The sequence below is a fragment of the Mesocricetus auratus genome, unplaced genomic scaffold, assembly GCF_017639785.1.
Source record: "Mesocricetus auratus isolate SY011 unplaced genomic scaffold, BCM_Maur_2.0 Super-Scaffold_100676, whole genome shotgun sequence".
Lineage (NCBI taxonomy): Eukaryota > Metazoa > Chordata > Mammalia > Rodentia > Cricetidae > Mesocricetus > Mesocricetus auratus.
This window is the reverse complement of record NW_024429266.1, coordinates 26410138-26435854: the sequence shown is the minus strand read 5'-3', so window position 1 is coordinate 26435854 and position 25717 is coordinate 26410138. Positions and strand designations below refer to the sequence as shown.

General features: G+C 47.0%; 1 protein-coding gene across 2 annotated transcripts in view; it reads right to left on the bottom strand.

Moving 5' to 3' along the window:
• Positions 1–25717, bottom strand: part of Rcsd1 (RCSD domain containing 1) — a 54431-nt gene that overhangs the window by 11636 nt on the left and 17078 nt on the right. The window contains exons 2-3 of one of the 2 annotated variants that reach the window (XM_013114396.3): positions 2038–2139; positions 320–409 (exon numbers count right to left, since the gene is read on the bottom strand). In XM_013114396.3, the coding sequence (XP_012969850.1) occupies positions 320–409; positions 2038–2139 (192 nt within the window). The remainder of the gene's footprint in view (positions 1–319; positions 410–2037; positions 2140–25717) is intronic. The other variant, XM_013114397.3, reaches the window with a different exon arrangement.

Sequence of the window (25717 nt, the reverse complement as noted above, 5' to 3'; positions counted from 1 at the left end):
TTTTCAAGGGTATGGAGAGACCATGAACTTCTCCAGCGTTATAGCTCTGCCTATGACCACACACTCTCGTTTCCAGGACATTCCACACCTCTTCTACCGCCATTTGCCTTAGGCTCAGACTGAACCATGGTTTTTGGTGTAAGAGGCTGGGAAAGCTAGCCACCAAGTTTGTGAAAGATCCAGGAAGTACCTAGAGGGACTCATTCTGAGTGGAGAGACCCTTGAGCAGATGTTGAGGTCTAAAAGTGTGATGTTTGTGGCTCTTCCTGCAAGGAGGAAACCCCACAGCCAGCATCTCGGACCCCAGGGTAGCACTTACCTCCTCACCATTCTGGCCCAGCTCTACCTTGGGGGGGAACAGGGGGAGGGAGCAGGGTGGTTTCCTTCTTGTTGGTTTACTGGCTGGTGTCTAGAGGGGGAGTGACAGACGACACAGAGAGAAAAAGAGAGGCAGTGAATCGTGCAATAGGGAGGAGGAGGAAGGATGGGAACCGGTGTTAGGCGTGGTTAGGAATGGCTAGAAGAGAAAAGAGCCGTGATGGAGCTGGCTGTCTCGGGGCTGTCCTCCTGCTGAATGAATTAGTGCCATGCACGCCATTATCTCCTTCCTCTTTCTGTTCTGCACTAAGGGCCTCTGAGGTCCCCGACCTGAGCCAGCCTCTCAGGATGACATCCACAGTTTGCCTTTGTGGCCGTGAGGCAGAACCAGTCCCTTAGATCAGTGCCACTTCCTTTGTCCTTTGGAGCATTCCTGTCTAGATACCATGGGTCGATTTTGTTTTTAGTTGAGAAAAGTGCAAAAAAAAAAAAGTGCAAAAAAGAACAAGGCAGATAGCTAAGCTGTCACGGCCCGTGCGGCCATGGCAGACCCTTTCCACCTGGGGACTCCCTACCTTTTACTTTTGTGCGACCATGGCAGACCCTTTCCACCTGGGGACTCCCTACCTTTTACTTTTGTGCGACCATGGCAGACCCTTTCCACCTGGGGACTCGCCCTTTCTTTTACTTTTGTGGTTGCTGCTTGACAGAGGCCTAGCCTTGAAGTCCTTATATAACTGAGGGTGACCTTGAAGTCTTGGTCCTCTCTCATCTAACACTCGAGCGCTGAGATCACAGGCCCACACCACCACTGTCCTGCTTAGCTCAACTTTCTGTTTTGTTTTTGTTTTTCAAGACAGGATTTCTCTGTGTAACAGCCCTAGATGTCCTGGAACTTACTCTGTAGACCAGGCTCGTCTTTTTTTTTTTTTTTGGTTTTTCGAGACAGGGTTTCTCTGTGGCTTTGGAGGCTGTTCGGGAACTCACTCTGTAGACCAGGCTGGCCTCGAACTCACAGAGATCCGCCTGCCTCTGCCTCCCGAGTGCTGGGATTAAAGGCGTGCGCCACCAACGCCCGGCCCAGGCTCGTCTTAAACTCACAGATATCCGACTGCCTCTGCCTCTTGAATACAGGGATCAAAGGCAAACGCTACCACCGCCCAGCCTCAGCTCACTTCTAATGGGAGCCACGTACTACATGACTGAGACAATCTAATCCAACTGTCCAAAGTCATAACACTTTAAAATTTCTTTTTTCTTCTTCAGCAGAATTCTTCTAGAATCCTCTGACCTAGTTTTCTTTTGGAAAATCCAAATCCTCAGTTCTGGATCTGAGGCAGCCTTACCTATCTCCTGCTTCCTAGGCTAACAGCAGGTGCTGGGTGTGGGGAGTTCTTTACTCTGAACCTGTCCAGGCTGGACAGAGGGGTACAGCACCCATCTGTGTCAGTGGAAGCACAGGATGAAATGGAGTCCACACTGCCTGATTTTCACCCCTGCTCGCCACAGTGGGAGCCTGACTCTGGTAGGGAAGGATTCTGCCCAAGCGCAAGCCCGGTGGTGGCACATTCCACACATTCAGAGGGACCCTCTCTGGCTTCTCTTCCTAATTTGGTAATTGCCAAGGTTCCTCCTGCCCTCTTTCTCCTCAGGGCCTGACTGGATTCCCCTTCCTCCAGGCCCTTACCGGAAGAGGATGCACCATGTCTCCAGACTTACCTCCCTGGCCACAGCTGCTTGCTCCCGAAACCGCCCAGCCAGCTGGGCCACGGAAGGCTGCGCTGAGCTGTCCACACTGGAGTTAGTCTCTGCCGATCTTTCCTGGCAAACAAAGGAGAGGCAAACATTAGTCAGCGACTGCACACTCTACTCTTAGAAGGGTCACATGGGGTGCCATGAACGACACCTGTTTCCCGGGTCCATCAGGAATTCTGTGAGGAGATACTTTTAACAGTATTTTGTAACTCCAAAATGCAAGATTAAAAACAACAACACCACACACACACACACACACACACACACACACACACACACACACACTATTCAGTCATCTTCATTTAGCGAGTAGCTACAATGTATTGGGGTTCCGGATGTGCCTCTGGGGACAAATAAAACAAGGCCTTGACTCTCACTCTGCAAAGAGCCGGGCGTTGGTGGCGCACACCTTTAATCCCAGCACTCGGGAGGCAGAGGCAGGAGGATCTCTGTGAGTTCGAGGCCAGCCTGGTCTACAGAGTGAGTTCCAGGACAGTCTCCAAAACAACAGAGAAACCCTGTCTCAAAAAACCAAAAAAAAAAAAAAAAAAAAAAAAAGACCCACCAGACACAGAAAGCATCAACAATATTTTGCAAACCTCCTTCCCTTGTTTAGTGACTCTGAAAAATGGGGGTACAATGGGGTGGCAAATGTGTTGGAGCCAGGGTCTCTGTAGGAAACAGAGAGAGCATTTGCCCTTTCTAGAATTTTCACATCCAAATGTATGTGATTTTGTTTTCCCTACTTAAGTGAATGCCTTGGGTAATAGAGACTCAGAGGCTGTCTGAGTTTGGTGACTAATGGCTGTGGGGGCTAGGCAGGCGAGGGGCAGGGTTGTTGCTATTATGACTGGCTATGGGTCCCGCTTCCAGTTCTGCAAGTTGTCCTCTGACCCCCCCCACACACACTTTAAAAAGAAAACACAGGAGGAGCTGGCTATGGCGGGACACACCTATAATCCCAACAATCGAGGAAGAGAAGGTAGGAAGGTCACGAGTCACGAGTTCAGGTCATCTTAATTTACAGAACAAGACCCTGTGTCAGAGAGGGAGAGAAAGTAAATCCAAAATCAGGTCATTATGTAAACCATGTGTGTGTAGCAGGAATGAGGTGCCATTTCCAAGGTCAATAACTCACCCTCTGTGTCATGGTGACAAGTGGCACCTGGGATGGACTATGCCCTTCAGGCATCTTGAAACATCTATAAACTAATGACCAGGGCTGAAGACTGGACCCACAGCCAGTGAAAACAACAACCCTGTTCCTTGTGCCCCCAGCCCCCACAGCCATTATATATCCAGTCACCAAACCCAGAGCAGTCTAACGAGAGACACACTAGCACGGCCCTGCCAAGCACAGATGGCTGAAGCAATGAGAGAGATGGAGCACGCCTCTGGTTGAGTTCCTGCAGCCCCCTCATTCCATCTGCTCCTGTCAGAAGTCAGTCCCTTCTACCTGTGTGCCCCGGGAATTGAACTCATGTTGTCAGGCTTGCTGGCGAACATCTTTACCTGTTGGATCATCTTGCTGTCCCCACCTCTTAGTGGTCTTATGTGCTCAATCCTAGAGCTACTAGGCTTTTCTTTCTTTCTTTCTTTCTTTCTTTCTTTCTTTCTTTCTTTCTTTCTTTCTTTCTTTCTTCCTTCCTTCCTTCCTTCCTTTCTTTTTGTCACCATGATGGTGATATTTCTTTAACACAGAGAACCTTCTCCCTCTCCCTTTGTCTTAGAAGGACTTGGGTTGCAGTTTGAGAATTTCCACCTCTGTCTCCCCTCGGGTATCATGGTGTCTGAGAATACTCACACCCCACTCCAGCAGTAGGCACACATCTCCATGCCACCTATACGCCTGCGCACAGACTCTGCCATGACCCTCCTTTCCAAGTGTTTTGACTTGGCCCCTACTGCCTCCTGGCAATCACGTGGAGAAAACACAGCTGTTTGTGCAGAGGTAGGGAAGCCTCCGCCCTGATGATGTGAGTGGCTGTTCTGGGGTCAAAGTCAGGCACTTCACTCCTGTTGATGTATCACTAAACACTAACATGGATTTCAAATGATTTACCTCTATTTAAGATGCCAGATTTCCCCCAAGTTGCTGGGAAAGCCCTGGAAGCCTGAACGTTCCCTCCAAAGATGTTGTTGTATGGGCTCAGGACTGGTCCCTGTCTGATCTTCCCACTGGCCACATGAATAGTGGTCAGAGACACACACTCCGCTGCCCCGGAGCATCAGAAAGGCTTCAGGGACACAATGAGGGGAGTCGAGTTGCCCTCGGCAAAGATGTCCATCTGTCTAGCTCCCTGCAACACACCAGCGTGGCCTCTGTCCACTGCTATTTATGACTCCAGCCCTGCTGACGGTGCACCTACCTCAGCTTCCAGGCGCTGAAGGCAGTGAGAGACATTCCAGTTAAAAATAGAGCCACAGAGGGATCAAAAACACCGGAACTTTCCTGTCTCAAGACGTGCTTGGCAAGGGGCTCAACAACAGGGGAACGGAAGGCTTCTGGAAGCACTTGGGGCTTACAGGTTGGGTGAAAGGAGATTCTAATACAGAGTTTGTTTCCCTAAGGCCCCTAGGTAATGAGTTTTCTTTAACCGGCAAGGCTTCTCACCCCCAACTATCTCCAGAACTCCTCACTTCCTAAATTTCCGAATACTGACAGATGAGTGCTGTGCTCCCTGAAGCCCAGAGGTACACATCATTTAGCCAAAGACACATAGGAGAAGCCAAATGGAATTAACCATGGAATATTTGACCCTGGCACCCAGCAAGTAATATATCCTGTGAAAGTACGTTAAGAACTGTAAAGGGCTATTATGTAAGTATCAAAATTATTATTAGCCACTGAGCCACACAGGTGCAATGGAGGAAGCATGATCTTCAGGCTGGTGGCTCAGCCCATGTGCGGCTTGCATGGCAACCCCAGCCAGCCACAAAGCTCCTTCAGTGGGTGCAACAGCTTGCAAGCCCATCCCAGGCCAGAGCTCCCACTGGACCTTGAGATTATCGGTACAGCACACACCTGGACTACTCTTAAATACACTATGTAGCTGAGATGATTTTGAACTTCGTTGTTGTTTTCAAGACAGGGTTTCTCTGTAACAGCCGGGGCTGTCCTGGAACTCGCTTTGTAGACCAGGCTGGCCTTGAACTCACAGAGTTCACACTCTGCCTCCTGAGTTCTGGGATTAAAAGTGTGCAACACTATGCCTGGAGATCTTGATCTTTTGATCTCTTCTTCCTCTCCCCAAGTGCTGAGATTACATGCATCCAACACAATGGCCGGTTGTATGCAGCACTGGGAACTGAACCCAGGGTTTTGTGCATGTGAGGCAGACACTATCAACTGAGCAACATCTGCAACCCATGTACTCTTGGTTCGAAGACAGACCTCAGTTGGAAACCCTGTCTTGAAACAAAACAAAAAGAAAAACAAAAAAGAACCTCAGTGTTTCTACGTCTGTCTGGGCATTCCCAAGACGCTCAGCCTCCCTGGATAAGTATCTTTTGTTTGTTTGTTTGTTTTCCTGGTTCATAAAGTACTTAGCACTGGGCTGGAGGCATAGACTGCTCACCAGAGTTTGGTTCCTTTGTCGCCCTCTCATTCGGCCCTGTCTGCCAGTGTAGGACCTGGGCACCTTGTCCTACAGTCGTTGACACCCTTCACTCACCCCGTGGACCACACCCAGTTGCAGCCCCCGCCTCCATGACATCCTTCTGGGCCTGAATCTTGCTTGCTACACCCTTCCTGCCACCAAGCAAGCCTGGCTCTGCCAGCTACCTTTGAGACCACAGTTGCAAGAATGTCTGACTCTGCTGAGGCCAGGGGAAAATCACCTGTGGTGTTTTCTTTCCGTGTCTGTGGGATTTTCTGAGAACTGAGGAGCCTGTGTCTGGACTGTGGAACTTCCTGGATGCCGTTGCCATGCCGAATAAATACAATTTGGAGGCTGCTGACCATCCACATAGTAGAACCTTTGTGTGTGGGCCAGAAGAAGGCCCTGCTGCCTCTCTGGCTCTGCCCTGCTTCTCCACTCTCCTTGTTGTTCCAGTCGAAGTGCCTAACAGTCTCTGGGCCTCAGTTTAGGGGACCAAGGTGTGTTGAGAAGCCTGACTGTGCATGGCAATGAGAGATCTGTGCCTGAGGGTGGAGGATCTTTCGCTCTTATCCAATAGGAAGGTTTCTTGCTTGTTAGAACAGTGAACCCAGAGCATCAAAGGCATAAAAGGGTCTTAAGACAAGGCTATCTCCTAGGAAGAGTTTCCATCCCTTAAAAAGCTGCTCCACCATCACTTGGGAAGGGTCTGTGTAGCATCGTGGAGTGTTCTCTTTGTTCCTAACTCTTCTATTTATCCCAATGTTTCCCTCATTGCCATCCTAGGGTGAAGGAGAGGCTACTGGACCTGACTAGGCAGGTTATCCTGCCTGCCTCTGTGAATACTGTTCTTAGAGCAGGGACACTGATTTTTGCCTCTTCTAGGGGACAAAAGTGGAACATACATGTAACAGAGTAACTTTCTATTAAGTGAGTAATTGATGGCCTGGGAACTGCCTGGGTTCTGGAATTTCAGCTTTTCCCACACCTCGGGTCCCACTAACCCCACCCCTCACTGGAGGGTGTGTCTCTGTCTCTTCTCATCACAGATCCTGTTCTAGGCTCTGAGTGTAACAGTGAACAAGACAGAACTGTTGCCCTTCCAGAATTTCTATTCCTGTGAGAGAAAGCATCAAGAAAGCTGTAGGTAGATCAACAGCCAGGTGATACGGGGTTATTAAGGGATGTGGCAGAGGCAAAGCAGGCCATCTTTTCTATGAGGGTGTGGAGAGATATCTCTGAGAAAGGAGTATCTCCGTTAAATCCCAGGCAGGGAAGAGTCAGGGAGGGAAGATGTCCTGAGCAGAATCACAAACAGGGACAGGATGAGTGACAGCAGAGATAAACGAGGTGGGGACAATCTGGGCACAGAGTCTGGTGGGGAGGTGAGGGGCTGGTCAGAGTGAGTGTCAGCTCCTGTGGACACACCTTTACAAGTGTTTCATTCTGAGAGTCTGGTGGGGAGGTAAGGGGCTGGTCAGAGTGAGTGTCAGCCCCTGTGGACACACCTTTACAAGTGTTTCATTCTGAGAGTCGGGTGGGGAGGTGAGGGGCTGGTCAGAGCGAGTGTCAGCCCCTGTGGACACACCTTTACAAGTGTTTCATTCTGAGAGAGTGAGTGAGTGGTTACACATGAAGAGGCTGCGTATGGAAGATGGGTGAGAATGGGAGGGACCAAAGCCAGGTGCTTGGAGAATTTGGGTCTAGTGTTAGGCATTAAGTCACTGGGGACAGGACCTAGCAGGGGATGTTGTGACCCTGACCTCTCCTCTCTCTTTGCATCCTAGCTACCATGAGGTGAGCAAGTCCTCTCTACTGTACACTCCTCCTATGATGTAGCATGCTACCACAGACCCAAAGTGGACAGGCCAATTGGCTCTGGAAACGTCAGAAACAACACACCTAAACAGGCCTTCTCTGCTTTAAAGTTGACTTAACTTGGGTGTTTGTCAATACAGCAATGGAAAGCAGACTAGCAGTATCTTATCGAGTCTCAGTTTCCTGTTGTGTAAGTGAAGCTGTTACTATCCATCAGCCTTTGCTGCAACACAATTTGCACCTTGTGTCCTGGCTGCTGGTGGCTGTACCACCCTTCTCTCATGGACAGCAAGAAGCAGACTAACAGCCACAGAGTCCCACTCAATTGGAAATGAGCCTTGTGTTCCAGGCAGGGTGCACCGACGGTTTTACCATGCTCTGTGTGGGGCACAAGTCAGGCTTCAGATCGACCAAGTCCAAATTCTAGCCCTGCAGTTTCCGTTCTGTGGCCCTAGATGTTAACTCTGGGGAGCGAGCTAAGTCCTGAGCTGGTGGAGTCCTGAGTGAATGTGTATTGTTCGACACGAGTTGCCCACGTCAAGGATCAAGCTCCCTGACTCACAGGGAATGGGCAGAGCCTTTCCCATCTGGATCAAGCTCAGATTGTGCAAAGCTTTCTTCTGGCCCAAATGTGATTGTTTATGGAAGAGTGATCAGTGCATGCAAAAACTATAACTGCACAGCTGAGGCTTCCTCACCCTGGAAGTTTTCAGCTGGACACTGCTCCCCTGGAAACACATCCTACTACCAAGACTATCAAACTTCCCACCCCTCAGCTCCATGCTGTGCATATTAAGCATGCTGAGGTTCTGGTTTGTAGTGGTAGTTGGTACCATTCCATCAGAGTCTGCCACAGTCCACCTGTCCCCAACTTTTCGGGGTATATGTCTATCCTTTTTTCACTCCCTCCATACCCTTAGTCAGGTCAAATCCCAGCCACATTGGATGCAGTGGTTACCAAACTTTGTGTCCCAGGGTCCCAATCTGTAAAATGGGAATTATTATAGTAGTAATATGTTATAGAGCCATTGGCAAGACTTGATGAGTTATGCATGTAAAATGTTTAGAATAGCACATAGGAATGATTCAATAATTGTTCCCTATTGCTGAATGTTGGTTATGAGGCTGGCAGTTTGCCTAATTGGGATAAGGAATGTTCAGAGTTAGGCTTAATTTTCTGTTACTCTTCTATTACTTCTGCAGTACAGAAGGCCCAGCAGATTAAGACACCACCATCATCCCTTACGTGTGGGACATCCTTTGCCAACCATTATGACGGGCTACTTTATCACAAGATGGGTGCATAGCAGATACACTTACTCCATCCTTTACTCATTTACCATCCTCTGGAGCATTTCACAGGAAACATAAACATACAACCAAGCTATGTGATCCCTAAGTGAATCAAAGCACTTGAATCAAAATATCAGGTTCATGTCCACTAGCCAATGAATGGGGAAGTAGATTACAACACTGTCACACGGCGGAATGATATTCACCTTTGAAGGGAATGGAAAATTAGGAGCCGCAAGTTGGCTCAGCAGGTAAAGTGCTGTAGAGCAATCCTGGTAACCTTAGGGAGTTCAACTCCTAAGATATACGAAGAGTTGGAAGGAGAGAGACGGCTCTACAAGGTTGTCCTCTGATCTTCAAACACACCCCCTTAGTACATGCACAGCCCCTCCTATCGCTCAATAGTAATTTCTAGAAAAGAATGAAATATTGATACAGATAAAACATAGATAACTACACCAATCATTACACTAAACAGAAGGAATCCCTAAATACCACTTAGCATTTGACTCTATTGGTATGAAATGTTCAGAGCAGACAAATCTATAGAGATGGAAAACAGATAAATGGTTGCCTGGAGAGGATGGGAGGAGAAAAGGGGGGTGATGGCTATAGAGGGGGGTCTCTTCTTTTGGAGATGACAACAAAAATGCTCTAATATTGACTGATGACAGCTGCACACATCTGCAGATATATTACAAATTGTTTCATTGCACTTCCCCCCAAATTATGAGACAGGATATCACTCTGTAGCATAGACTGGTATCAAATTTACAGATATCCTCCTACCTCAACCTCCAAGTGCTGGGATTATAATCATGAGCCAACATATCAGTTCTAATTGCCTGTAATATTTATTTATTTATTTATCTATTTATTTTGAGAGAGGGTTTCTCTCTGTAACAGCTCTGGCTGTCTTGGAACTCACTCTGTAGACTAAACTGACCTTGAACTCACAGAGATCCATCTGCTTCTGCCTCAAAAGTTCTGGGATTAAAGGTGTACACCACCTTTAATTGATTTTTAAAGTTTATTTATTTACTCTGTGTGTGTGTATCTGTGTGCTCATACACAGGTGCCACAGTGTACATATTGGAGATCAGCATCATTTAGTGTCATTTCTTTCCTCCATTAAGTGGTCCCAGGGGTTGAATTCAAGTTGTCAGGCTTAAAGGCCTCTGCCCCCTCACCCAAACCTCTCCAGCCATCTTGTCAGCGCTTATTGTCCACTTTAAATACATGAATTGTATGGTGTGTTAATTATATCTCAGTCAAGTTATTACTTTAAAAGATAGCAAATCCTTAACCCCCAGCCTAAAGGGTCCAATGGAAAGAAAACTGACTTTGTTGCCTTAGTCCTGACCTCTTCCCTGTGTTCTGCATTCTCCATTTACAGGGTCTTCCTGTCCCCAGCCTGCCTTGTAGCTGCAGACACATCTGAGGAGTTTCTTCCAGTCAGCTGCTGGAGAAAGGAGCCGATGAGATGATTATAAAGTGGGTACCAAACCCTGGAATGAGAATGCTGCCAGAACCAGCAGAGGGCTTTGTGCTTGGTCACTCAGGGACTGAGTGGTGGGGCACCAGCTGTGTGCCTAACAACGGTGAAGTCTGGGGGTTACAGGTGAAATTCATGGTATCAGAGCTCAGAGAGCTTCTGGTCTACCTGAAGGCCTGGTTGGTGATAAAACGTATCATGATGAGAAGGACCTCTCTATGCTGGGTGGACTCACCACCCTATTTCAGAAGCATGGGGAAGAGGCAGCAGGGACAACCTCACAGAGGAAGTGATGAGTGTGTCACAGCTGTCACAGCCAGTGCTTGTGATGAGTTTCCTGGGTGACAGGCTCACTCCTCTAGTGCCCACTCAGTACGTGAGCAGTGCCAAGTGAACTCTGCTGTGTGGAACATGGGCTCCAGAACACAGGTCACTTGTTAGGCTGATGTGGGCAGAAATGCTATAGCTGCTGTTTAGTCTCAAGGCAGACACTGCAGCAGTGGATATTTCTTTTTGTTTTGAAGATGTCTTTTTTGCTGTTTAAAACATGTGCATATGGACGCATATGCCTGCAGAGGCCAGGAGAGAGTGTTGAGTCTCTTACAACTAGAGTTATAGGCAGTTGTGAGTCACCCAATGTGGGTGTTGGGAACCAAAGTTGGGTCCTTTGCAAGAGTTGTATGCACTCATCTTTTTTTTTTTTTTTAGACAGTGTTTCTCTGTGCAGCCCCGACTGCCCTGGATCCCTCCCTGTGGACCAGGCTAGCCTTGAACTTGGAGATCTACCTGCCTCAGTCTCCCGAGTGCTGGGATTAAAGGTGTGGGCCACCACACTGGGCTGCTGTATGTGCTATTAATCCCTGAGCCATCTCTCTGGCCACAATGCTAAATATTTCAATTCATCTTGGGGATGTTGGCAACTGGAGGTAATTTGAGGTGACCCTTTGAGGGCAGTACCACTAAAAAGATTTGTCTCCCTCCTTTCCTCATCCATCTCCCTGGGTTTGACCATTTCTGTTATTGTATATGTATTCTGATCCCCTACTTCAGGAAGCTCTCAGAGGCCTGCTGTCAAGTAAACTGGCTGAGGATAGCCCACGGGATAGCCTCATTTCTATGATATCCTCATTTCTCTTGGGACTTCATCTTTCTAGGTGACTCTGGCCAAGTCATATGAGCTCCTGAAACCTTATCCTATGCATCTATGACATCAGAATGAGCCCTGACTTGCTTTGTACACAAGACTTTGAGGACACAGAGAATGAGGCAGCACACTGGAGGAAGTGTACAGCTGGACAGGACGAGGACAGTTTGCACCTCTAGAAGAAAGTATTAAAGTATATCAAAAAGGCAAGCCATCATGAAAGACAGATTAACGTTCCTCTGGCCCCACCAAATGTGTCTACATCCTAGTCTCTGGAAGCTGTCCCAGTGCAAGGTCACATGGTAAATGGCAGAGGAAGCAGCTGGTGGAAATAAAGTTGCCTATCAGCCGATCTTGTGGTCTGGGTGGGCTCTGTGTAACCCTAAGATCCCTAAAGGAGAGAAGATAGCAGAGGGAAAGTTAGAGGCAGTGACTGGAGCTAAGACTCCACCCACTGTTCCTACTCCACCCATGTAGGAAGGGACCACAAGTCAACAGACACAGGCAGCCTTTGGACACTGAAAATACAAGAAAATGGCTTCTGTTCTCATGTCCCCAGACTGATTTCAGTTATTAAGACCCATTTAGACCTTTTGAACTCCCAAACAATAGATAACCAAGTTGGTGATCATTGACTACAGGCTACCAGTGTTGTTGCAGAGTATCTACAAACACCCTTACGTTTACTGCGCCCTGGGAATGCAGGCAATAAAAGAAGTCTCTGCTTTTGAACTAGAGCACATACAAGAAACACATGATGGAGCTAGCTGACGATGCAGCTCGGTTGGTAGCGCGTTTGCTTAGTGTGCATGTAGCCTTGGGTTCAAGCCCCAGTACTTCATAAACGGTGTACTGGTGCACGCCTGTAAAGCCAGCTCGTGGGAGGTGGAGGCAGGAGACCTTGTCTGAGAGAGAGGGGAGTGAGGAACACACACACACACACACACACACACACACACACACACACACACACACACAGTGACTGAGTGAGTGAGAGAGACACAGAGAGAGAGGGAGGGAGGAGGGAGAGAAGAGAGGAAACGGATCTACGGAAAGAAGCAAGTGAATGCATAGCCTGTGAGTGGCATGCCGTGATGGGTTAGCCTGCTAGATGGAGACCGAGAGGGAAGGCGCTGGCCTTCACCTGTGGAGATGAGGCCGGGAAGTGGAGGAGGAGGCAAAGAGAGGCATCTAGCTGAGGTGCTGTGATGACACCGCAGTGGGTATACACGGCAGACACTCCTGGTTCGGCTAGAGGCATCCCAATTGGTGACTGTAGAGGGAGGGGAAGAAGGGAGGTTCAGGCTAGAGTCAAGAGGCCTCTGGGTAGACAAGGGTATTGTTGACAGAGAGGAGGCCCAGGGCTGAGGAAAGAAGCTAGAGAAGGCGCCACAGGAAGAGTGCTCTGACAGGGTGAGGTGGAACACACAAACCCAGCAGCTCCCGTGGGAGTCAGCCTCCTGGGGCTGAATCTTGCTTGACCTGTACTACAAGGTGACAGCCGAGTCTTCCGACAGGTGGGGATAAAGGGTCACAGACCATAGTCAGTGAAGGATAGTTATGGATGCAGTCTGATACAAAATTATTTAAAACATTATGAGGGTTTTTTGTTTGGTTTTGTTTAACTCACTTGCATAATTCTTGACTACAAACTTTGTGGATGCCAACATCACGACCCAGAGTCAAACAGTCAGATGCACCTGATTCCTAGACAATTTATTCACCTTCATCAACAAGTAAATACACAACCTGTCTCTTTCCAAAGCGGGTTCAGAACCTCCTAGCTCCGCTGTGCTCGCCCTGGTAATTCTACTAATATCCTTGACCTTCTGGAGAGTCCCTCCCATTGTACACCTGAGGTTTTCTGGGCAGCCACCTAGAGAAACCCACAAAAACCCTTCTCTGGGCCCCACAGTGGTGACAACATATGAGTATCTGAGGTCTGTGACATTTGTCCCCAGGCCACAGCAGAGGTGGAGACTACCTTCTAAGATTAGAACATATTTCCCAAGGACCAGGCCTGCCTGCCAGTTAGTCAGCTGCTGCCTCTCCTGTTACAGCAGCGTTCTCCAGGCTCCCTGCAGGCTGGAACCAGCATAGCCACGAGTGGGAGTTTTATTTGGGGACTCTCAGGATGTCCCATGCTTGGGGTGCCCACAGGAGTGTGTGTTGCTGAGCTCTGGAGTCCCTATTGTTGAGAGCCTCACAAGGACGGTTGGCAGAGGGGACTATCTCTTAAGATGTCTTCCATCTGAGCTGTGAACCTAGTTCATAGGCAGAAGAACCCATTGTTAATTCCAGTAGCTACCATGCCCTGAGCACCTTCCAAATGTTGGTCCATCTACTGACAGGGCTTCATAGACCTTATGCAACACAATAGATCTTATTGACTAGAAGGAGGAACATTGGCTACTCATGGCTAGGGAAACTGAGGCAGAGAGCTATTAACATGTTATATTCCCTGAGCAGGGACAGCAATGCTCTCTAGACTCACTCTGGGGAATGTGTACAGAATTCTCTGTCCCACAAATTAGTGATCTCACATTAGCTATAATGAGAAGATAGGACAAGGGCTGATCTGAAAATGACAGGTCAGGCAAACTCAGGGCCCATCTGAGGGCTTGTCTGTGGAAGCCAGGAGGCCTGGGCTTAAACCATTGGGTTCTAGTGGACAGAGGGAGGAAGCTAAATGGGTTTCTCCATTAGTCACTACATAGGTGCTATGATGCTTTTACAAAACATGACTATTTTATTAAAGTGTCTAGTATAACTCAGCCAGTCCCTTGAAGATTCCAGATAAGGAGCTCTCCTATAGCAAGGCTTTCCAGTGTTTGAAGTCACAGCCTGTTTGCAAACATGAAGAAAATGTCTCATGCTCACTGAGTTGACTTGGCCCTGGTTTGTTCTTGGAATTAATGCCTGTGGAACTGTCCAATGTAGAGGCAGAAGGAGCTAACAGAAGGATAAACACTTAATTATTTTAAATAAGTGGCTGAATTCACAAGACTGTCTAACAACACTGACAAAACACTGTCTAGCACTGAAGAGTGCTGGGAGCCTATGTACACAGAGACCTTGCCTGGCAAACTGACACTGAGTTTCCTCCAAGTACAGCCTGATCACTTGCACAAACTCCCGTGGGGCAGCTCACATCCATCTGCTAAACTTGGGCAGAAGTAGCTGTTTCCTCTTTGTCCGACCTCATCTTAGACTTGTGCATTTGTGCTTCCGGTAGCCTGTGCCCTGCACCACAAAGTGCTCAGGGCATGCTGGGAAATAGTTCCTTTCATAATGGAGGGTACTGTGGAAGATGTCCACCCAACAGCGATCATTATTTTAACTTGTTTATAGTTATCAGGGCAAAAAGTGCTGCAGAGAGGAAGGATGAGGAAAGCATATGAGAAAGAAGTCTGATCCAAGTTGTGACATTTAAACTAAGTAGAAGTGGTGTAGGCAAGGTGAGCGATGTGCGTGCGTGCGTGCGTATGTGCGTGCGTGCGTGCGTGTGTGTGTGCCTGTAGAGGTGCTTGGGCACCTGGAAAACTTGTATGACTGAAATAAATAGGACCTTTAAGACACAGCTCTAAGACAGTCTCCTGCTGTCAGCTCTGAGCACAGAATGTGGTCAATGTGGTCAATTTCCAGCCGCTAGCAGGTTGACTGGCCCATATCAGGTCTTAATAATGCCTGCCAGCAAAGAATGAAGGAATAGACCACACCTCAGCAAATTGAAATAGTGTGCACGAGGGGATTAAAAATCAATATTTAGAGCACCCCCCATTTTATTGTTCCTATTTTAGATTGGTTTTACTTACTATGACCGTGAAGTGTTTAGAATATGCTTAGTAACTGTTGAGCACGGACTTCTGTAAATTTATGGTCGTGGATACATAAGACAATTGAGACTTAAGACAATACTCCTGCAGAGCCTTGAATAAATATTGTTTTTCTGGAGACTAGGAAGAATTCTTGACAAATAAAAAGCAGTCAATTAACACAACAAGGGGAGTGTCCACAGGGAAATAAACCATGGCCCCTGTGCTTATTAAGTTGAGAGTTCAACTGGAGAAACGTGTCTGAGTGTAGGTTAAAGACCAGCGTGGTAAGAAGATAATGGAAGAGAGGCTGACACCATGGAAGCCAGAATTACAGCCTGGAAAGCTAAACACGCTAGAAGAACTAGGGGAAGGGGCAGTGAGGAGGCCCAGTGGGTTCAAACACCTGCCATGCAAGCCTAAGAACTTGAATTTGATCTCATAACCCACATGAAAAAGCTGCTTGTGTGAGCCTGAAGACACGGCTCAGTGGTTAAGAGTGCTTACTCTCCTCCAGGGAGCTGAGTTCACGTCCCAGGACCCACAGTGGGTGATTTACAGCTGCCTGGGATCCAGGGCATCCGATGCCCTCTTCTGGCCTCTGCAGGTACTTGCACACGTGTGGTATCCACACACAGAGACACACATATACACATAATAAAGTTGGTTTTTTAAAACTTTTTTTTAACTGAAAGCCTGGATGTGTCAGTAGATCACATTCCCAAACCCAGGAAGGGGAAGTGGAGGGAAGATGAGACAGGCCCAGGGTGGTTAGGGACAGAGCTGTGGAAACAAAAGCCTGATGCTTACTCTAACATGACCATGGGTGGATGACTTCGCCTCTGGAACTCTCAGGGCCTTGTCTGTAAAGGGCAGACAGTAACCCTAACCACCATAGGCCTGCATAACAATCAAATGAGGATGCTAGAGAGTGCATACCATTCTTGCAGAGGACCTGGGGTTCAGTTCCCAGCACCCCATGGTGGCTCCGTACAGTCTATAACTACAGTTTCAAGGAAGTCCACATCGATTCTGAGGGCACTGCATGTACAAACACAGGCAAAACACTCATGCACATAAATAAATCTTTAAAAAAAGAAATCGAATGAGAGAGTGTGTGCAAAATATTTATCAGTCTAAGTATTCTATAAATGCAAGATTTTAAACAGGAAGCCAAAGACATTTGGAAGCTATCTTGAAGGGGGTGAAAACTGTAAAGGACTTTAAGGGAAAACACTTGACCTGAATCCCTACCACACAAAGACTGTAAAAGCCAAGACAGTGGGGCAGATCCCACAGTGGTGCAGACACCCTTTCAGAGAGTGCTGAATGTCCAGGGAAGGATGGGTGACCCTACTGAGCCTACCGGAAAGGACCTTATAATACTGGGAGTGTCTGGAGCAGGGGCATGGAGAGTTCAGGGACATTCCATGTGTAGTCCACCACACAAAGGGCAAAGTACAGAAGAGCTGGGAAGCAGAGACTTCCATTTAAGGAGTGTATGGAGGAGGGGTTGCAGAGGAGGGACAGGAAGACAGCAGCTAAAACATACAAGTATTCCAGACTGGTATCTGCTATGGGATCTGGTCAGAGAATGGGCTTCAAGCCCAAGGGAAGCTGCAGCCACAGGATTCAGCGAGGCCTGAGAGGAGCTGTGACTTAGTACTCAGCATGCTTTGCTACATTCCTACACTTGGTTCTGGGGTTCCTGGGATTTCAAAGGCAAACTGATGAAGCAGCGTACTGCAGGACACATTGAGTATCAATATGACATGCTTCCCTTTTTAAATGGAGACAGAGATCCCAGATGCTATTAAAAAAAACTTCAAAAAACAAAGCTCCTTGCAGTTATTAAAACCTTTGAAACCTGTTTCTGGTATGTGGCATATGTATACTTGTTCATGAATGTGTGTGCACATGTGTGTGCAGGTGTGTAAGCATAGTGTGTACCCATGAGGAGACTGGCAGTCAATGTTGGGTGTCTGTCTCTGTCGCTCTCCTTAGTTTTTGAGAGAAGGTTTCTCATTAAAGCTGGCGCTCACTGATTCAGTCAGACTGGCTAGCCAGGAGGCTCCAGGGGTCTCCCATCTCTGCCTCCCCAGTGCTGGGGTTAGAGGTACACACTGCCACACCCAGCTGTTATGTGGTGGCTGAGGATCTGAACTCAGGTCCTCATGGCTGCATAGCAGAATCTTACCCACTGAGCCATCTTCCCTGTCCCTAAAAACTTGTAAGGTACAAATACTACAAATAAGAGAAAACAGCAGATCTGGAAAAGAGCTTGTAACACAGACAAAAGGGAGGCAACACCTGTCATATAAAGCATGTTGGCATGACAAGAACAGTGTGTGTGTGTGTGTGTGAGTGAGTGTGTGTGTGTAATTGAAGAGCAAAGATATGCCAATCTCAGAGAAGCAGATGTCAAACGCCAGTCTACATAAAAAGATGCTCAGACTTACTCATTGTAAGGAAATGTGACTTTAAGTGGCACTGAGATTGCTAATGCGTTGGCACAGGCAGGAAGGAGGAGGGGGAGGACCCAGAGCCCATTGGGGAGCCCTCATAGATTGCTGGAGGAAATATGGGTTGTTTCTGTGTTTTGGCAAAGCAATCTGGCAGCGTATATTAAACTAGATTATACAAATCCTCCTGGATCAGCCTCACGTTCTGTCCACCTCACAGACTGTAAAAAGGCCTTGTATGTGGGCACAGAGGCCGCCCGCAGCACTGTTTACAGCAGTAAAGTACTGGCGACAAAGAGAATACCCATAAAAAAGGAAATGGTTTACGGTCTATCCACATAACAGGCTATTACAAAACCATTAAAAGGAATGAAAGAACATTCTGAACTTCCACAAAAATACTGTCAGAGACATATAGAATCACAGACATAGTGAAGTCAATATACGGTCCCAGTTATGTAAAGCCTGCTACCCCTTAGGTGTGTATACCTGCATCTGTGTGTATGTACACACACACATGCAACTGGCTAGCTATATGAACATAGACATTCTGCAGAAAGACATACATGAGGTTTCTAGGGGCTGTGGGGAGGAGAGCTGATTTGAGGGAAACAGTTAAAATGAAAGCAGTGCCGGCAAAGCCCAGTGTGCTGGTATAACCTCAGTCGTGTAAGAAGGTGTGTGATCGAGCACGTGTGTGCTGGCACGTGTCACCAGACAGCACCCTGAGCTAACGTATAAAGTCCAAGACATATTAACTTGTAAAATATTCGATATAGAAAAAGAGTTGAGTTGCTGGCATGAGATTTCGGAGCTCTGCTCTCTGAGGAAGGTGTGGCTCGAACGTGGGAACAAAACTTGGAAAACACCCTGGTGAGGGAGTCCCAGCCTCTCAAATGTCAACTCCAAGTCCCAGGTGTCTACGGAAAGGGCGTACATGCCCAAAGGGGAGGAGGAGGTAAAGTTACTAATAATTGCACAAAGATATTTTGGTACTAAATGTAAATATGCATGCCCTGAAGGTGGGTTTAGGAAAATGGAAACTTAAGCCAATTTGCAGTAACTTCAGACACATTTTAAATTGCTGCCTCTTCCTTCTCCTGGGAGCAATCAAACAGCCACTTGACCTCACCATCTACTCAGAAGAAGCAGATTTCCAGAGAGAAGCAGGAGCACAGGTGACTTCCTTTCGTTCTCACACCCTTGAGTTCCTAAGAACCTTGAATAACCCAGCATAAACTCGTATTCCTAACAATAAACAGATCGCATCCCAGTGGAGGTCATGAAGTCATTAGCTTGGGAAAGGAAAAAAAGGAGTCAATAGAGATGGAGTACTTCCTGTGCATACATTACAGACATCTGCTCCTGGTTCTCTCTGCATCCTAGGAGGTGCACGGTACTGCAAGATCAGTTTCTACTTCTGGGAAATCACAGAGACGAAGTGATCTCCCATGGTTGTGTGCTTGGCCCAATGGCATTGGGATCAAAACCTGTTGAGTCTGACTCAGTATGCAAGCTTCACATCTTCAAGGTCTACTTCTGCTTCACATGTCATTGTATGGACAGAAGATTCTACTCTAAGAATGTAGTTCAACCCCCAGAGCAATGCTCCACTTCCGTATAGGTGGGAAACTGATCTCTCCAATATATAAGCTTCGTTCTGAGCACGAGTCTGTGAAATGCTCCTCTCTCCCATCATGGGGCCAGAAGCAGACATTATAAATTTCAGGGTTTTTAGAGACCAAGCAAATGACATAAGGGATGGGTGGGTAACTCATGTCCATCTAAATGAATATGGGTGCTGATACTCAGCTAAGACCCCAAGTCATCAATTTGATCTGATTCTCAATTGAAGATTATAATACATAAGGAGAGCGAGTGGGAGCGGGAAAGAGATTTCTCTGGAGGTGGGAAATGCTACGTTTGGCCAAGCCAGGTATCTTTCATCATACATACAACACCCACTTTCCTCAATAATTCCATGTGACAGTTTTATGGCTTAATGTATTAATTTATTTTTAATGTTTATATGTTTGTAATGTAGTCTTAGTATTAACTAATGCCAAAGGTATTATTTCTTCCTCCCTGAATTCTAATTATAATATAATATAAAACTCTAGACAAGATGAAAGGCCTGGGTTCAAATCCTCCTCCTGTCCCATAACAATAATTAGCCCTCCTGACATTCTGAGCCTTAGTTTTCCTAATCAATGCAATGAGTCAGCATCTATGTTGAGGAGCTCATGACCCCTGTAACTCCAGCCTCAGGGGATTCAACGGCCTGTTCCGGCCTCTAAGGATACACATAATTAAAAATAAAAAATACATATTTAAAAAAGCATTTGGTCAAGTGTGATGGCACACATCTTTAATCCCAGCACTTGGGAGGCAGAGGCAGGCGGATCTCTGGGCTCTGAATTCAAGGTCAGTCTGGTCTGCAGAGTGAGTTCCAGAACAGCCAGGGCAACACAGAGAACCCTGTCTCAAAAACCAGGAAGGGAGTGGCGGGAGCCATGGCATCTTGTAGAAAGGCTGTGAAGGTTTTAAAAGAAACTGCATAATAAAAATATCCCACGAACATTTGTTCTATTCGGTCTAAAGACAGGCATGAGGTGCCACAAATTCATGAAGCTGTAAACAAACTGCAGGAGATAGTATTTTAATAATAGTTTCTTCACTTTAATAAAGGACTTCCTGGGCTGAAGAGGTAGCTCGCTGGTTGGGAGCACTGACTGTTGTTCTTTCAGAGGACCCGGGTTCAATTCCGCACCCACATGGCAGCTCACAACTGTCTGTAACTCCAAGAACTGATACCCTCACACAGACATACATGCAGGCAAAAAAACCAATGCACATAAAGTTTATATACATATAAATATTCATATGTATGTATGTATGTATGTATGTATGTATGTATGTATGTATATTCCTGTAACAGGCTTCTCTGGTGCATGGAAAGCATGGTGTTTTTCATAAAAGTTTTAGGTTTGGGTGACTTGGTTTTTAAATGTTGTCAGTGTCAAAGGAGATGTCTCACCTTCCCTGTAAGTGATGGGAGAGTTTTCTTGTGGGTTAGAGGTCAAGAACTGCTCTGCTAGGTGTCTGGCAGCTTCTCCCTCCGTCCAGTCCCCAGTCCTCAGGGACTCCACAGCCAGTTTTTTGTTGGGTCTGGAGGCTCCCATTTGCACCTCCAGACAGCCTGGGGTGAGGGGTTGGGGTGGGAGGGGTGGAGGGTATGTGGAGTAGTGTAGTCACCACACATTGCCAGTGGGGATCCAAGGCAGCAACATTGGCCACAGCGGGGATTTGGGAGCCCTTGGGAGCAAAGCAGATTACATCATGGAATCTGCCCTTTTCATAGCAGCACCATAGGAAACACCTGTAGACAGCGGGAAACTAGAGGAATTAAAAATATCTGCCTGCTCCCTAAAAAATAAATAAAAGATGAGAGGAAAATGGTCCCTTTTCTTCACAGGGAAAACAAACAAAGCGGTATCTGATTCGAGTCATTTCCTCTCAGCAAAGCACACTCCTCTCAGGCAGAGATGTGCCTGGACCACACATTTTAGTAGCCCAAGACATCCTGATAATTGATGGTTCCTATGGGTGACAGGCTTGAAACAGGTCCCCAGTCTCCAGACTTGGAGCGTCTTCTGCAGGAGAGTGTATTAGGGGAAACAAAGATAACTTGGTTTCCTTGGGGAGACTGCAGCCTCTGGCCAGTTTTGGAAACAAGGGACCCTGTGTTCCTCCTCCACTGTCTTCTCAAGCCCAGGAAGTCTGTCCCCAGGGTCACAAAGGGTGTTGATGACAGCCCCATCTACAAAGGACATGATGCTGTCTCTGCAGGTCCTGGCTGAGCTCAGGACTGAGGGTGGCAGTCCAGAAATAGACCATGCTGGCTCCTTGATGTCTTATTCAAGAAATCATCAAGCCTAGTGCTTTCGTCCTTAGCATTTATTTCTGACCTAGTTTCCATGACACCGGCCACTGACCCTAACACTGCTATCGATTCTCCCTCAGTTGTGGTCACTGTTGATGATCACCTAATTGGTTTTCTTGCTTCTGTTTTTCTTATCCACCCCCCTACCAAATAGTCATTCTTAAAATTGAGTTCAGTCATGTTCCCACTTGGTGTGCCTCTTGCATGGTACCACTCTCTGCTCAGAACACTTTCGTATGGGTTGAACATCCTTAATCTTCAAATCCCAAATCAGAAATGCTCTGTAACGCAAAATTCTCTGGATGGAAGCATGACAGTACAAATAGAAAATTCCACACCTGATCCCAAGTGACAGGAGGCAGACAAAATAAAGGAATACCAGAGAGAACATAATTGCATTGCAAATTATCATCAGCCTGCATGAATTTCATGTTTATAATTTACTTGTACACAAATAGCTCAAGATAGCCACATATTTGAATCTGAAAAAATCTAAGATTATATATGTATGTATGTATATATATATGTATATATATAATTTTAATTTTGAGACTAAGTTTTTCTGTTTAGCACTGGAACTTGTTCAGGCTGGCCTTGAACATAAAGTCTGCCTCTGCCTTCCAAGTGCCGGGATTAAAGGCATCACCACTACCACCCAGCTGATGAAAAATAACTTTGGGGGCTGGAGATACGGCTCAGTGGTTAAAAGCACTTGCTGCTCTTCCAGAGGACCCGAGTTCAGCACCCAGCATCCATGTCAGACAGCTCACAACCACCTGTAACTCTAGCTCCTCTGGCCTCTGTGAGCACCTGTGTTCACAAGCACACACCCATACACAGACATAAACACATAATTAAAAATAGCAGAATCATTCTTAACAAACAGCCCTGGCCCCAGGCATTTCTGATAAGGGACATTAGACCTATTCATCTCAAGGCCCCTGCTCATCTCTCCTCTTGAGAAGGTCACACTTCTTCGGTAGTAGTTGCCAACGCTTACTGGACAAGTACCATGTGGCAAGATCCATGAAGATGACTCCATTGCATCCTCGCTATCTTTTGATGGACACATGGATGGTGTGGTACCAGTGGAACTCAGGGAGGTTAGATGACTTTCCCAGGGCCCCAAAGCTGGGGTGGAGCTAGGATTCCTGTCATGGAAGACTCTTTCTAGGCCCCTGAACTTCCTATCACGTGCCTCTTACAGACCTCCCAACACACTGCGTTTCCATGGCCCTGTGCACGTGCTGATCCTGTGCCTCAAATGCCTTGGACCAGTTTCCCCTACCTAGATAGGTCTTCATCTTCCATGATCCAGCTCCTTACTACCTCCCCAGGGAAGCCTTCATGGACTTTCTCCCATGAAGGTCAGTCCCATAGCTCTACCTTGGATTCTCCATGCTTCTAGAAGAGAGACTGACATTTTACAGATATGCAACAAAAATCAGTTGGTTTCACAGCAGCAGCCAGGGAGGTTCTGTCTTTGGGATCCAGGCTCTGGGCTACGGTGTCTTGGTTCCCTGTGTATTAACTGAGACCAACCTTCTGCTCAGTTCTCCTCTTTTATTTCCAACAGTCCCCAGGCTTGGAGGTTTTAGAAACTCTCCCTACAGGTTCCTAACATGCATCGGGGCATGTGCACCATTGCTAGAGTTTAAAGAAGACATCAGAGGCAAAGGCTCCTTAGGGTATTCCCATGTCTGTGTGTGTGAAATATGGGTTAACCAAGCCTAGAAAACAACAGAGAAGAAAAGACTTCCCAAGCAAGAAAACACCAAGTCACACAATCCCATCCTGTGTCCGCGTACTCCCCCGCTCCAGGAAAGCACCAACAACACTACTAATAAACCGCAAAGCACGGCAGTACTGTTGTCCAGCTTATCAGAATAGCAAAAAACCAGTGTGTCATTGTGGTAAGAAGCCAAAGCTTAAAGTGAGAATAGGTTCCTTAAAAATTGCTTTGAGCATTACACAATGATTAATTCTGCCCCTGTTGGTGCAGTAATCTGGAAGAATATTGTTAAGAGGTCTGAAGTGCTTTGTTGTGGTTTTAGAATACACGCTAAGGAGGTAGAGAAAGAGTGTTGTTTACACAAAATTGTGCAGAGAAGTGCCAGTTCCATAAAGGTGAAAAATTAGAAGCCACCTGAAGGCTAAGAGCTGACGTCAACTATAGAGCACAAAGGTCATAAACTACTATGCTCCTATTAAATATGCCGCACATGCGTATTTCCAGCACTGTCGGGTGGATATGAAGCAGCAACAGAAAAATGGCTGGAAAATCCATAGCGAGTGTAGAGAGTAACTGGACACAACTGATATAGCACCAAGCATCAGCAAAGACTGGAAGAGAATTTGCAAGAGTGGCAAAAACGGTAACTTTTTACTAGTCTTGGGGCTGTTCACACCTCTCATAATCAGAAAAAGAATCACTGGAAAATCTGTGTCTTCCCAGAGGCAGCAGTCCTCGGCTGTCTCTGGGGAGGAGCCAGCTGGACTCCAGTGTGAACAGCTTGGCTCTTCACCTAGGCCCTGGGGGTTGAAAATGTCCTCAAGTGTCTGGCCATGGAGAGAACTCAACTTTGAAGGGGTTCAGTTACTTTTCTACTTAAATTCTTTCTAGTCCAGATGATAAGAAAGGAACAGTAGCCCTGTGAGGGATGAAAAACTAGGAGGAGGTGTGGGCCAAGGGTAGGAGAGTTCCTTCCACCTGGACCTGATAACCCAGCTTTGCCCTCCTCTGGGAAAAAGCACTGCGGATGGTTGGGTGACAGGAACCATCTAGGACACCGGTTCATGTTACCACTCCTCCTGTGTGTTCAACCCATGTTTGTACTCCTTTCTTCTCTGTCTTAAATGGGAAGGCGGGACTTCTTACATAAAATAATAACAGGGAATAAAACCCCAGTAAGAATATCTTGAAGATACCTTGAGGGCAGAGTCAGGCATTGATACGGGAGGAGAGAAGCCAGCCTGGAGGACTGAAAATGTGGCCTGCAGATTGCACTCTGCCCTGTGTTATCCATGGGTGTCATCGGTTTATCAACCCAGAAGGAAGCGATTGATGGAAGCCATGCCTGGAGTCAAAGGGAGGGCAGAGAGTGAGGAAATCTCTGCAGCTACGCTGTACTCTGTGCCCTTAGGATGTGGCGCAGGACACACATGACAGGAGCTGGTGAGTGACAGGTTGCTCCAGGCCACTGGGGTCAAAGAATTCCAAGGGCTGTGGTGTTCAGAGCCCTTGACATTCTTCCACCAGGCAGAAGCAGTAGCAATGGCTAGTGAGTTGACTCCTGCTAGGACCTTCCCATTCTCACCCACACAGGACAGTGAGGGGCTGGGGGGCACTGTTATGGGTTGGACTGATTCTGTTATAGTTCCCTTGTTGACCCTCAGCACCTCAGAATACAACTCTATTTGGACATGGGGTCTCTCTCCCTCTCTCTCTTTCTGTCTGTCTGTCTCTCTCTGTCTCTGTCTCTCTCTGTGTGTCTCTCTCTATTTCTCTGTCTCTGTCTCTTCTCTGTCTGTCTTTCTCTCTCTCTCTTTGTCTCTCAACTTTATGAGCAATTGATTGGTATTTTGCCTGCATGATGTCTATGTGAGGGTGTCAGATTCTCTGGAATTGGAGTTACAGTTCTGAGCTGTCATGTGGGTGCTGGGAATTGAAGCTCGGTCTTCTGGAAGAGCAGCTAGTGTTCTTAATCTCTGAGCCATCTCTCCAGCCCTGACATAGGATCTTTACCGAGATAGTTAAAATGTGGCCTGAGGTGGTCTTTTAAATTTTTATTGATTTTTACATATTTGAGTATTTTGATTGTATGTATTTATGTACATCACATGTGTCTCTGGTGCCTATGGAGATTAGAAGAAGGTGTCACCCTGGAACTAGAGTTACAGATGGTTGAGAGTCACCATCTGTGGGAATCGAATCTGGAGCTTTTGCAAGAGCAACCAGTGCTCTTAACTACTAAGCCATCTCTCCAGCCCCTGAGGGTGGTCTTTTTCATGTGGCTTGTAGGCAACAAAGGAGCATAGGAGGGAGCAAACACAGGAAGCAACACGGAAAGAGATA